A 13,864-nucleotide genomic window follows, 5' to 3' on the forward strand; every position below is an offset into this window, starting at 1 on the left:
ACAGCCACACATAGGACAAACGGACACACTCGTGGTACACTGCCAAATGCATGATACCATACTGATAATATAAAAAAATTATACATACCTAGGTTATTTAAAAAATAATTATAGATAATTATTCATAATAGTAAATTAGTAACATGGAAAAGGAGAGTAGCTAATTTATTACTCCATATCCAGTAAAAAGATAATAATACAAATAATTTATATTATCACTAAATATGGCTTAAATTCAGGGGCAAAGATAGAATTTAGGTTATGGATTCCACCAAAACTAATAATTTTGGTTTAAACTCTATATTTTTCTTAAGAAATATATTAAAATACATTGTTAAAATTCTGGCTGTTAAATCCTATTTAAGAATCCTGAATCATATACGACGAGTTACACTGTGTGGCGGCTAGTTCGCGTCAGGGAATCAGGTGAATTGATTATCTGTTAAAATAGATAATTCCAGTCAGAAAATCACATGCATATCCCAGTCATATTGTATTATTTTGCTAGCGTTCATGTGCTGCACAAGGAAGCGCTTAATTAGCTGTGCTTGTCAGTGATTACAGTAGACAAAACTCAATTAAGTTACTTTTATATTGTTACTTTTTTGTCTTATATATATATATATATATATATATATATATATATATATATATATATATATATATATGTGAGTCATTTTATAATTATGTGAGTCATTTTATAACGTTTGACGCTATTACACTAATTATATTATGTTAATATAACTTTTAGAAGTTTGACGAATATAATTCAAACCTGTTAACAAATCAACTTAACTTTTAATGTGATATTTTTCTATGGAATTAACTTTTGGAACTATAAATTTAATTTTTTCCCCATTTCTACTTATGTACAAGCTAAAAAAATGTTTTAAATTTCATGCCTAATTAAATGGTGTTAATAAAATGGGACGAATTGACTATATATACTTTGTGCATTTATTTGTAAATGTGATAATTTAATTTGTTTCAACTTAAAGATTTTCAACTTCAACAATCCCTCCTCTTAGCTTAATGAATGGTTATAAAAAGAAAAGAACAAAATTTTGACTAGAATTTACTAAAACGAGACAATATCCTCATGAAAAAAACAAGAAACCAAATATCATAAAAGATAATTTGTAGCGCAAGTTTGAAAAATAAATGTACATTGGAAGTGATGAAAAATAGAAATTAACAAGCAGGAAAAAATCAATTAATTTAACACACACACACACAATAAAAAGATTAAGTTTTCCCCTTTAAAAGATATTCCATATTATTCTTGATACCCTATTTCTCAGTAATCCTTATCTTAATTATTATTCTCAAGATAGCTTTGTGTTTAATAAGTAATTACCTAGGCTGCCGTAACCAATTAAGTACAAAGAATAACCTTAAATAAAAAGGAATAAACAGCTGTTGTCGTTCAATCAAATCTCAAACTGAATCTTTCTTTTTAATTAGGTTCTTAAATAAAAAGAAACCAAACACATGCAATTATCAAATCTCCATCTCTCACTTTTTCTCTTTCGCAACCCTTTGTGCTTCCTCTTTTGCAGATTTATTCTATTGTTTCATATATAACACATGCGAGTAATTTGTTATTTTTGCATGGTAATAAAAGGATTTTATTTTGCATAATAGAATACATTAAATAACAAGAAAATTAGATATGGGAATGAGATTAGATGAAGAATTTGGAGCAGATAGGGTGTTACAAATCGAAACAGACGATGAAGAGAATGAAGCAGATGATTACAAGATTGAAGAAGATGATGATGATAGTGGATCTGATTTTACCCTTCACTCTCCAGTACATGAGCCATCTCATAGCCAAATTGGACCTCATGATTCCCCTACTTGGCCTCAAAGTTACAGGTATTTCTTGATTCTCCTTCTTTTGTTGTTTTCATGCACGTAAAATAAATGAATAGTAATGTGTAAATACCATTGGAGTCAAATCTTAGCATATCAAAAAACTTTAGGTGATTTCTTTCCATCTGGATAAGATTTGGTAGGCAAAGTCGTACATGCGCCAATGGGAAATGGGAGATAGCAAGTAACTGGTGAATAGTCCAGGTGCAAGTTGGTTTAGACGCTACATTTTTTGAAAGAAAAAAAAAGGATATAGTGACATCCCTTTTTTGAAAGAAAAAAAAAAAGGATAGTGACATCCCTTTTCCATCTGCATAAGACTTGGTACACAAAATTACTTGGTGTATATGCTGGCATGAGATAGCAAAGTAGGTGAATAGTCGAGGTGCAAGGAAGTTGGTCTAGACACCAACTTTATAAGAAAACATGAGCAGTGACTTGTATAACTAGGCTTTTATGTGTGTCTTTAAATTTGTGTTGTACTGTTGTATATAGATTTTACCCTCTGACTACTTGTTAATATTAGTGTTTTACGTAATATCTTGAAACTAGATAGTAGAGTTTGGTTATTATCCATGGTTTTTGAATTCACTATTTGAATTTCAATTAGCTATGAGGAGAAAGATGAGAAGATGGCTGTGAAAAAGTATTCAAGAGTTTTGGTGTCCGATTCATATTTTTCATAGAGAAATCTCTGATCAAGGATGGAACAAGAGCCGTTTTGCATCATATATATCTAAGGGATTCCTAGGTTCGGGCTGAAAAAGCAATGTCATTTGATCATTATCAAACTGATTGCAATCTTTTTCTGTCGCGAAGATCCCAACTTTCTAGAATATACAACCTCCTCACTGTTATTTTTAAAAGTGAAACATATACTATTAGCCAATTTGTTATTGAATTTGTGAACAATCTCATAAATTCTAGCTTTGGCACTGATTAATAAATGGAAAACAACACTGAGCATAAGATATTTAGCTTTCTCATGTTCTTCAAAGAAGTTGTCTATGGTCTATGAATAGGTGATAGTCCATAGGCCGAATGTACCTTTTTGCAGAGCAATAACATACAAACTTGTCTGACAAATTAACTTACATAAGACAAAAACTTGTGAATGGTTGATAAATCCGTCATGTGCTTTTGGAGTTCTAATGTAATTTCAAATTTTTGAGAAAGTTTATTTTCACAATTCTGATACAAAAGTCCATTCTGAAAGAGAACATAATAAATACTCTGCTAATCTTTTTTCTCTATTTCACATTGTTGTTCTTAGGTATGCATATATGTATTGGTTTAGTTTGTTTGCCAATTTTCACTATATATGCATATATGTTATGGTTAAATGGCTGGATAAATGAATCCATATATGAGGCTAAAAGTCTTTCTGATATTCTTCACGTGAATTTTTTTTATTGAATATGTAGGCAGTCAATGGACATGTTCACAGGTGTGACCCCTCCTTCACTCAGCTTTTTAAGGGGAAGCTCCTTCTTGAGGTCTCAGACTACTCCAACGCCTCAACCTTCGATTTGCAAACCTCTAATTTCCTCTCTGCGCTCAGACAAGGAAGAAGTTCCAACCTTAACACATCCAACAAGGTTATCTGTTGTCTCTTCAGCAAGATATTCAGCACTTGAATTGCCACCATCACAGCAGTGTTCATATACTCAATCAGTTCTTAATGGTAAGACATGGATCTTATCTCGTTGTTTATGCTTATTGTTCTACTATTAAACTGGCCTATTTTTGTCCCTCAATTTTTGTTATTGTGAATTTGAGTCTAAAGACTATCCATTTTTTGTTGCACTATTTTACCATGTGTAGTATCTGAAAATCATGATAGAACCTCTTTGATTGCATACTAAACCATTAGAAAAATAAAACTGTCTTCTGCTAAATGAACTAAAGCATTTTGCAACAATCTATAGCCTATAATCCTGTGTAATTCAAGCATTTCTATATCTTGGAGCTGTATTTGTTGCATATTGTTGTCCTATAGGTACTAGTTTCTGAAAGTTCGTCTATGTTTCTCCAATATATCCAGCTATTTGGTTAAAGTATTAACAGAGTTTCCAAGTACTTAAACCTCTCATCTTTATTCTCTTTTTTGTTCTTACTGTGGTTCGATCCTTCAATGCAGCGATAAATGCTCTCTGTGGAATAGGGATACTTTCGACTCCCTATGCACTCAAAGAAGGAGGATGGTGTAGCCTTTTTCTGCTGCTGCTTTTTGGAATCATTACTTTCTACACTGGAATTTTGTTGAAAAAATGTTTAGACAGTTCTCCTGGTATTGAAACCTATCCTGATATCGGACAAGCTGCTTTTGGAATGCTAGGTCGAATATTTATAGCTGTGAGTATATACTGAGAATATATGACTAGTGATTCCTCAATTAGCAGAACAAGATTTTCATTAGCTACTAACATTGGGTTTTTCAATAAATGCAGGTAGCCTTATACGCGGAACTATATGTAAGTGTATATAGTCTTTCCTAGTTTTACTAATTCTCGCTCTCTGCTTCATTCTACTGCTTTCTGTTATCTATAACTTGGAAGTGTTTTTTTTTCTCTTGCAGTCCTCTTGCATCGAGTATTTGATTATGATGAGTGACAATCTTGGTGCCATATTCCCAAGTGCTCGCATGGTCTTTGCTGGAATTCATCTGGATTCTTATCAAATGTGTGCTATCATTTCTACCCTTGTCATACTTCCAACAGTTTGGCTAAGAAACCTCAGTTTGCTGTCATACATTTCAGGTTTTAATCATTATATAGTACCTCAAAATGTCTTGAAAATTAGTTCAAAGCTATTCGATTTGTGCTAACGTGTTGAATTCTGATGCTTGTAACTCCAGCTGGTGGAGTGATTGCACTGATTGTCGTGGTGCTTTGCTTGTTATGGGTTGGCGCGATCAATGAAGTTGGATTTCACTCGGGTGGAACAGCATTAAACATTGCAAAATTGCCCGTCACAATTGGTCTATATAGTTTTTGCTATGGCAGCCATTCAGTTTTCCCAAATATCTACTCATCAATGAAAGAACCTTCAAGATTTCCTTCTGTTCTACTTATAAGGTGATTATGAATCAGGCACTGATATATGGAATGATATGTTATTCTTTAATCAAAATGTACATCTGCAAATTGAAGGTTTAATATTTAACTTGTGTTGGTTCATATCGATGCAGCTTTTCCATTGCCTTCTTTTCGTACCTCGGAGTAGCAGTTTGTGGCTTCCTAATGTTTGGTGAAAACACCAGTCCGCAGTTCACATTGAATTTGCCAGCAAAACTTATTACTTCAAAAGTTGCAGCTTGGACAGTGGTAAGTATAATATTAGCTTTAGTCTATGCTTTTCTCATTTTTGTTCATGTGAAATGCAACCTAAAAACTTGGACTGAAATCTTTTTTTTTTTTTTTTCTGTTTCATGTTGGATGATCAATAAATATATGGATATAAAACTATGTTTTGTGCAGGTTTTAACCCCTGTCACAAAATATGCCATAACAATTACACCAGTCGCGTTTGGCATTGAAGAATTCTTACCTTCACGTCAGCTTAGAACTTATGGTGTATCGATCCTCATCAGAACAATTCTGGTGTTTTCAACTTTGGTCATTTCACTAACAGTTCCATATTTTGGTAAGTATTTTCTTCTAACACTTTGCACTTGTAACAAATAAATTAGTAAGCTGTTTTACCACTAAGATATACATTTCTTTTTGAAACTTCAACTGCAGGTTCTGTAATGTCATTGATTGGATCTTCACTAGTAATGCTTGTGGTAAGTTATCAAAGTTATTTCATTTTACTTCAATGTGAAGCTAGAAGGGGAGCCTTGACGTAACTGGTAAAGTTGCTGCCATGTGACCAAGAGGTTTCAGGTTCGAGCCGTGGAAACAACCTCTTGCATAAATGTAGGGTAAAGCTGCATACAATAGACCCTTGTGGTCCGTCCCTCCTCCGGACCCCGCGCAGAGCGGAATTTTAGTGCACCGGGCTATTTTTTTTACTTTAATGTGAAGCTAATTAGCAAAAGAATCATAATAACATGGGATTTTCTTTTGCTTGCTTTGTCTCAGTCTCTGATCCTTCCTTGTGCATGCTACATTAAACTAAGCAAGGATCGAATCACACGATTTCAGGTATATTTTTGCTCCATATTTTTCTAGCTAGAGAAAATAATTCTTTTCATCCCAAAGATATGCTAATAGTAATTGTTTCTTCCTTTTGTATTATTTAGCTTGCAGCTTGCACTTCCATTATAGTCGTGGGAGTGGTTTCTGCAGTTATTGGCACATATTCTGCGGTCACAAGCATGGCCAACTAGTTCCAAGACCTAATGGACAGAAACCACAATCTTACTTCCATTAGTTAAAAGTTTCTTGTACACTAGCATTGGTCCAAAAAGCATAGATCAAATGTCAAAGTTGAAGGGGTTCTAAGGAATAGAGAAGGGCAATTTGCACATTTGGCCGGTCAGCCAAAAATAATTACATTCGCTAGCCAATATACAAAATATACATTAATATATATATATATATATATATATATATATATATATATGCAGTTTTCCCAATAGAGAAAACCAGAGAATTCCTTGAGTGATGATGAAATTAGAAGTTGTAATTAACAGGACACTAGATCTGGACTCGGCCCTTTGAACCCTTTCTGTTGTATCCAATCATTGTAAGTTCAGTTGCATCACATTGTTAGCTCATGATTTAGCAGTTAATCAGTCAAGCAAAGATTTATCTTCTCTTTGTTATAATCATTTAATTGTATTTAGTAGGATCTTATATCTTGCTATAATAGCTAATTTCGTCTTATTCATGAGTTAAGAAGGAACATACTTGAGGAAGTACTTATTTTGGTCAATAGGATTTAAGTATCATCCTAACCCTGCTGTTCATTTCATATCTCTCGTTTACAAATTTTTATGCCTTTTTGGCCAAACTTTTGGAAAATGAGTGCTTCTTTTTCAAACCCCCCAAAAAGTACTTATTTTGGTCAATAGGATTTAAGTGAAAAAGTTATTAATCGGATATGGTGTTTAGAACCTTCTTAAGGAATTAATCCACAATAGTCTATGTGATGAAGGCAAAATGGTCTCGTGGCCACTTAAACTTGTACCAGTTTGTCAATCCGATACATAAATTTATATTTTTCTCATTTGAACACTCTAACTTGATGGAATTGATACTAATAAATACATCCAATAGAACGTGTATACCAATTGCGCTGACATGTACAACACATCATATGTTTGACTATTTATTGCTTGATATGTGTATTTGTGGGTCCATTTTTAAAATTTAATTATCAAAATTTTATTATATTTTTTACTTTTCTTCTCCACTCAAACTCCCTCCCCTCCCCAGCAATCCGTAAAAGAACAGAAAGTTTCCGACCAAACCCCAAATCCAAAATCGGCAGCCCCTGTTTATCTATAATCTCCATAATCATGTTCTCGGAGATTCGTCGAGAACATATTCTTCAATCAAATCTCAAGAACCTAAATCAAACAACAATAATTTGAAAGTTTCCAAAGGTTCTAAAACCCATAGCCCAATAAATAGTACAAAGGTTCTGAAAAATTCTTCAACAAATAGTGGTTGGTTTAGCGGTGTAGGAGGAGATGAATTTAGTGATGAAACAAAAGATGCTTTTATCAGCTTGTCTTTTGGTCGAAAATCAACTGAAATTTGTCGGAAAACCATGTTTCACGGTGCCGCGCCGCCGGTTAATAGTGAATGGATGTGCTTCACCGGAGAAGGTGGATGGAATGGCCGCTTAAAAAACCTTCGACGAGTAAAATTGAGACTTCTTGAGGACACCAGACTTGGACTATAGAAGAGGGAAAAGGACGATCTTTTACCCATTCTTTTTCGTTTTCAATTTTTAAATTTTTTCGTTTTGATTTTATTATTTTTAATCAGAATATTATTTTCACGCTCATTTTTTGAGTGATTGGAACGCATTCTATCCACATCACTTGTGTTTGACACATAAGCACAGTCAATGATCAAAGTAGTTTATTAGTATCCATTCCATCAAGTTAGAGTGTTCAAATGAGAAAAATGTAAGTTTATGTACCGGGTTGATAAACTGGTAAAAGTTTAAGTGGTCACGAAGCAATTTTGCCTATGAGAAAATCTATCTACTTTCTACTGAATGCACTGACAACCTGTTACAGTGTAATTACACCAAAATTTAATTATAAAGTGTGCTTCCAAACATGCTAGTAGTGTATAAGCGGGTGTCATTAGACACTTCTTCACAAAAAATATCTTTATACGTGTAATAATACTCCTTGTTTTTCTGAGTAAATATGTACGTACATAGGCTCTTCTAAATCACTAGAGTCTCATGTACAAACCGAATTGTAACAATATATCTAACATTACTTGCGCAAAATCCTACATGTGTCATTGTTTATGTTACCAAATAACACCGTTTATCCATCACTGGAGAAACTAGAAAATGCGGTTTTGTGTAGCGATTTTTTTGTAACCCTTATATATAGGAAAGCTTCTTCCACTTTTCCCATCGAATATAGTTGATCTTTTTTTTTTTTTTTTCTGTTTCTTTTTCTAGTTAATGTAGTAGTTGAATTTGGCCTGGATGTAAAAAGGTGAATTTTATGTAATTTACCTACTTCCCTTATTTCTCCTTTTGGCTTTTGCTCTTCCGTGGGGATGTTTGGGGATGGGGGATAGAGTGGTGTGATCCGGGGCGGAGCAATAGAGTTAGCTACAGATCACGTGAATTTAGTAGATTTTGCCTGAACATTATAAATATATTAAAAAATTCATCAAATATTTATAAATATTTGACAGTAAATTTAATTATTATTGATTTGAGATTGTTATAGAAACTCATAAACTTAAAATATTGGATCCGCCTCTGATTTGAACAGAATGTTGGTGTAGTTTGAAAAGTTACTAGTCAGACATTGGATTGGAATGAAGGGATGTACAATGAAGCAAAAGCTGGTCTGTCATTGCTTGCCATAAAAGAGCTTAACATACAAATTTGTCCTACACTCTTCTTTCTCCATTTAACTACTAAGGATTGTGAGATACCAAAAGAATGAAAACCCCTTTCTCGCCAACTTCAGCTTCTTCACTTCATTTATCACTAACCTGTCTTACTATACACCAATATATTTTTTCTCCTTTTTTTAAAAAAAAAATCAAATCAAATTTTAGTCATTCGACTTTAATAATAAGTAACTCCTTTACTTTTTGGAAAACAATTAATGTACTGTCATTTTCTTGCCCTTCATCATTTATTTACAAATAATAGATAACGTTTTGCTTAAAGTTTACTCACGGAGTGAAGATACGCACATTTCTAAAACATTATTTAATTGGAATGGAATAGACAAGATTAAATTTTATTAAATATATGTTTAGTTAACATAACCACGTGCCTAGTTTAGCAATGAACTAGTCGCTATATGTTGGGTAAGATTACAACCCCATTATTTAACTTGATAAAAAAGCATATGTACATCATTAGGCCTAAATGTTGAGATTTGACAAGAGGGTTTACAGTGTAATTGGTTAGATAGTTCTATTTATAATTCTCTCTGATGGTTTTCTTATCGGATGTTTCGAAGGAGAATTCCATTTAATATGTCAAAATAATTTCACTAACAAAGATATATCTTTTCGAGAGACGGATTCAGGATTTGAGGTTTATATTCCTACAATGACAATAAGTTAATATACAATAATATAACTGGATTTACAATTATAAATATTTAGTGAATTTTTTAATACGTTTACGGAAATAGGCAAAAATGATTGGATTTACGTAATCTCATTGCTAACTCTATAGCTCTACCCTGATTTTACTATTACTTTTTCTAATTTTGCAAGAGATTAGAGAAGGCTGAAAAACATGCAATTTTTAACCCTTTTATCACTAAAACCGTAGACGTCTACTTTCACAAAGAGGAAATTAAAACAGTGCAAATTAAAAGAAAGAACAAACCCATGCACACATGCAGTAGCTATCGCATATATGAAGAATTTGTCAATATCATGCAAGCTTTTGGATGCCCTAACATCACGACGAAGGTAAGTTTTTTAACCTCAGCGAAATATATAATTATAATATATAGAGCTAGATTGTCTTTGACATCACTCTAAAGTTGTTTTCCAACTACAGTTGGTCAATTTTTTTAAAAAATATGTGCAAATTTTGAACTATTCTTCCAGATTTCTCTTCTTTAAAATACACCATTTTCATCACCTAATCGACCAAGCACCCCATCAATATTTCTCTCTATATATATACATCAATCTTAGAGCTAGCTTTCATCCAAGTTTACTACAATATCTTAAGCTGATCTTCACCCTTCAATTTAATTTCAAGGAAGAGATCAGACATAAAAACTTGATGGGTTTTTCTAGTACTTTTCCATCATTAGTTCCTATGGCAATGTTCATTATTGCTTTTCTGGCATTGTGTCTCATGCCTCAGCCTGCACTAGCCATCACCAGACACTATGAGTTCAATGTATGATATCAAAAGTCCATTCTACTTATCTTACAGCAAATAATGTGCATATTTTTTTGTTACTGATCTTGCTAACATTTCTTTCTTCTTTTTTGAATCTTTAATGTAGATAACAATGGCAAATGTCACTAGATTGTGCCATACTAAGAGCATAGTGACGGTTAATGGAAAATTCCCAGGGCCTCGTATTGTGACAAGGGAGGGTGATCGTCTACTTATAAAAGTCAATAACCATGTTCCTAACAATATTTCTATTCACTGGTATAATCTTTGGGCCTTAGCTTCTACTATATTTGCGTCCTTTCTACATGGATTAAACTTAACTAAATACATTGAAAGTGTATTACACTATTAGTCTGTAATATTTGCGTTATTTTTCAAGTCAATAATCTCACTTGTTATAAAATTATTTTTTACGTGATCTAATTAGTATAGTATAAAAATTCTTTTACACTATAATATAATATATAGAACCGAAGTTAAATCCTTTCTACATTGTCTGCTATTTCAAAAGAAACATTAAAAAACAAATTGAAAGAGCTTGGATCTCTTTCTCTTTTAATTATTACTAGTATAGTTATATCTTTACTTTTTGGATGTACCAGGATTAATTTCTTTAATTTTCTTTGTTCCTCTGAACAGGCATGGAGTGAGACAGCTTCGTAGTGGATGGGCAGATGGTCCTGCATATATAACACAATGCCCCATTCAAACAGGCCAAAGTTATGTATATAATTACACAATTGTTGGTCAAAGAGGGACTTTGTGGTGGCATGCCCATATTTCATGGCTAAGATCTACTCTTTATGGCCCTCTAATTATCCTTCCTAAGAAAAATGAATCCTACCCTTTTCTCAAACCATTCAAGGAAGTTCCAATCATCTTAGGTACTCAATTAAACATTTACATATATAAAATCAAATTAAATTTTATGATTCAAATTTCTCCATCTACAATTGTTCCTAATATTCATTACGAAAATTAATTTTTCGATATTCAGGAGAATGGTTCAATGCTGATCCTGAAGCCATTATTAGCCAAGCTCTACAAACTGGTGGAGGTCCAAATGTCTCTGATGCTTACACTATTAATGGCCTTCCGGGGCTCTTGTACAACTGCTCTGCAAAAGGTACTTTTAACGTCTAATTTTTTCGTTCAACAATCATATTATTGTAATTTTATGGGTTGTAACAGGTCATTCACCATCCTAAGTAGGTAATGTAAGATCAATACATGCTTGTTATAGAAAGTTATATGTAATTGACTTTTAAGTGACATGTATTAATGAATAGTAGTTAAATTTTTTGGTACTATTATTTTCCATTATTCTGACTTAGCTCTATAAATGGTTTATTTGTGGCAGATACATTCAAGCTAAAGGTCAAGCTAGGAAAGACATACCTTTTCCGTATGATCAATGCTGCACTCAATGACGAGCTTTTCTTCAGCATTGCAAATCACACACTCACAGTAGTCGATGCTGATGCAGTATATGTTAAACCTTTTGAGACTAACACAATACTTATAACACCAGGACAGACAACAAATGTCCTTTTGAAAACCAAATCTGAATACCCTAGTGCCACTTTTCTCATGACTGCTAGACCTTATGTTACTGGCCAAGGCACTTTTGACAACTCCACTGTTGCGGGAATTCTTGAATATGAATCCCCAATTTCTCATTCAACCAAATCAATGAAGAAACTTCCCATGTTCATGCCTACTTTACCTCCTCTAAATGACACTTCATTTGCTACCAATTTTAGCAAGAAGCTCCGTAGTTTAGCAACTTCTCAATTTCCTACTAAAGTCCCTCAAAATGTTGACAAGCATTTCTTTTTTACAGTAGGCCTTGGCACAACTCCTTGTGACAAAAATCAAACTTGTCAAGGTCCTACTAATACAACCAAATTTGCAGCGTCAATTAATAACATATCATTTGTACAACCTACAACTGCACTGCTCCAATCTCATTTCATTGGACAATCAAATGGTGTTTATAGCCCTTATTTCCCTAATAATCCTTTGAATTGGTTCAATTATACCGGGAATCCTCCAAATAACACAATGGTTAGCAATGGTACTAAAGTTTTGGTACTTCCTTTTAATACAAGTGTTGAGCTTATTATGCAAGATACAAGCATTCTTGGTGCTGAAAGCCATCCACTTCATCTTCACGGCTTCAATTTCTTTGTCGTTGGTCAAGGTTTTGGTAATTTTGACCCTAATAAGGATCCTGCTAACTTCAATCTCATTGACCCTGTTGAGAGGAACACAGTAGGTGTGCCATCTGGTGGATGGGTCGCTATTCGATTTTTAGCTGATAATCCAGGTTGGTTGATTAAATCACAAGTGATTTTTATACTAAAATTGCATCTGATAATATTTTGACAAAGTTATAATATGTTTTAGTTAAGACTAAAGAATTTGTACATTTAAATGTAGGTGTTTGGTTCATGCATTGTCACTTGGAAGTGCATACAAGTTGGGGATTGAAAATGGCATGGCTTGTCTTAGATGGAAAACTTCCCAATCAGAAGCTCCTTCCTCCTCCTTCTGATCTCCCAAAATGCTGATTTCTTGGTTCCTTTTTTCAGAATTAACCGTCAAGTCTTAAACTTTTGCAATTTCATTTCTTGTCTTGACCTTTTTTTCCTTTTATGTGTTCTGGGTGTGTTTGCTTTAACAGTCATTTTTTGTAACTGAATGGCCTTTTCAAGCCATGGTCTAAGGAGAGGACGAAGGATTGACTCTGTTTTGTAATTCTTTTTTAACGGCATTTGTGTTTTATATGCAAGTGAGAATAAATGGTTTATTGTCCCAATTCTTTATTGATCTTAGATTATTGTCCTGACTACTGAGGCATGGATGTTTGGCTTTGAACATTTATCAATTGTTTTATGAGACTAGATTCAAACATTTCAATGAATTCATGCACGTATTATATCCCAGTCAATATCCCTATTCTTACAAATGAAAGGTTGTCGATTAATCCAACATTTAGAAAAGTTTTTCAGTTGCTGCAGAGATTGAAAAGCACCTCTCGAGTAGTGTATCCATTTTTGTAAAAACTGAAAAAAATATTATTGTAGTGGTGTGGTTGAAAAAAATTCAGAGAAAGTTTTTCACTAGTTTTTTTATGCCAATTCAACAAATTTAGAAGCTTTGTCTTTGTTTGACAAAAAAATATAATTTTCGGTTAAAACTATTGTATTTATATAATAATGGATTAAACCTAGTTAATGATAATATCTCTAAATGCAGATCCTGAAAGTGTGGATAATATAGGACAAATCTAGTGGAAAACTGGCAATAACATGCATTAAATATTCCAAAAAGTATGAGCAATAATGGAGGAGTAACTAGCAATAAATAGCGATAAATGACATTTAAGTAAATAAAAGGATTGATTCACCCAGTAAAGAATGAACTGGATGATTGTCCCTCCTGACAATGA

At 33.1% G+C, this 13,864-nt stretch overlaps 2 protein-coding genes across 5 annotated transcripts; both read left to right on the forward strand.

The window, feature by feature from the left end:
• Positions 1-1,421: 1,421 nt before the first annotated feature.
• Positions 1,422-6,637, forward strand: LOC104112785 (amino acid transporter AVT1D-like). Of its 4 annotated transcripts, XM_070195090.1 has the most exons (12): positions 1,423-1,878; positions 3,300-3,559; positions 4,016-4,230; positions 4,326-4,349; positions 4,454-4,634; positions 4,733-4,952; positions 5,066-5,201; positions 5,355-5,520; positions 5,619-5,662; positions 5,753-5,795; positions 5,961-6,023; positions 6,122-6,637. In XM_070195090.1, the coding sequence occupies exons 1-11, from the start codon at positions 1,673-1,675 to the stop codon at positions 5,990-5,992; spliced, it is 1,527 nt and encodes a 508-aa protein (XP_070051191.1). In that variant the 5' UTR covers positions 1,423-1,672; the 3' UTR covers positions 5,993-6,023; positions 6,122-6,637. The 4 variants fall into 4 exon arrangements, 3 of the variants coding, with proteins under 3 accessions (XP_070051191.1, XP_070051190.1, XP_009621094.1); XR_011413733.1 differs by having other exon boundaries at positions 1,422-1,878; positions 5,619-5,762; positions 6,122-6,184; XM_009622799.4 differs by lacking the exon at positions 5,753-5,795 and having other exon boundaries at positions 1,431-1,878.
• Positions 6,638-10,152: 3,515 nt separating this feature from the next.
• Positions 10,153-13,231, forward strand: LOC104112784 (laccase-17-like). The gene is made up of 6 exons (XM_009622798.4): positions 10,153-10,407; positions 10,517-10,668; positions 11,050-11,294; positions 11,408-11,536; positions 11,771-12,739; positions 12,853-13,231. The coding sequence occupies exons 1-6, from the start codon at positions 10,288-10,290 to the stop codon at positions 12,981-12,983; spliced, it is 1,746 nt and encodes a 581-aa protein (XP_009621093.1). The 5' UTR covers positions 10,153-10,287; the 3' UTR covers positions 12,984-13,231.
• The last annotated feature ends 633 nt before the right edge of the window (positions 13,232-13,864 follow it).

Source organism: Nicotiana tomentosiformis, chromosome 2 (genome assembly GCF_000390325.3).
Source record: "Nicotiana tomentosiformis chromosome 2, ASM39032v3, whole genome shotgun sequence".
NCBI classification, from domain to species: domain Eukaryota; kingdom Viridiplantae; phylum Streptophyta; class Magnoliopsida; order Solanales; family Solanaceae; genus Nicotiana; species Nicotiana tomentosiformis.

What these genes read in the sequence shown, in the direction of transcription:
- LOC104112784 (XM_009622798.4), top strand. Translation starts at nt 10,288, where the DNA reads ATGGGTTTTTCTAGTACTTTTCCATCATTAGTTCCTATGGCAATGTTC. An exon ending in AACAATATTTCTATTCACTG is followed by an intron (nt 10,669 to 11,049) that starts GTATAATCTTTG and finishes TCCTCTGAACAG; the next exon opens with GCATGGAGTGAGACAGCTTC. An exon ending in GGAAGTTCCAATCATCTTAG is followed by an intron (nt 11,295 to 11,407) that starts GTACTCAATTAA and finishes TTCGATATTCAG; the next exon opens with GAGAATGGTTCAATGCTGAT.
- LOC104112785 (XM_070195089.1), top strand. Translation starts at nt 1,673, where the DNA reads ATGGGAATGAGATTAGATGAAGAATTTGGAGCAGATAGGGTGTTACAA. An exon ending in TACTCAATCAGTTCTTAATG is followed by an intron (nt 3,560 to 4,015) that starts GTAAGACATGGA and finishes CCTTCAATGCAG; the next exon opens with CGATAAATGCTCTCTGTGGA. An exon ending in TTTGCTGTCATACATTTCAG is followed by an intron (nt 4,635 to 4,732) that starts GTTTTAATCATT and finishes TTGTAACTCCAG; the next exon opens with CTGGTGGAGTGATTGCACTG.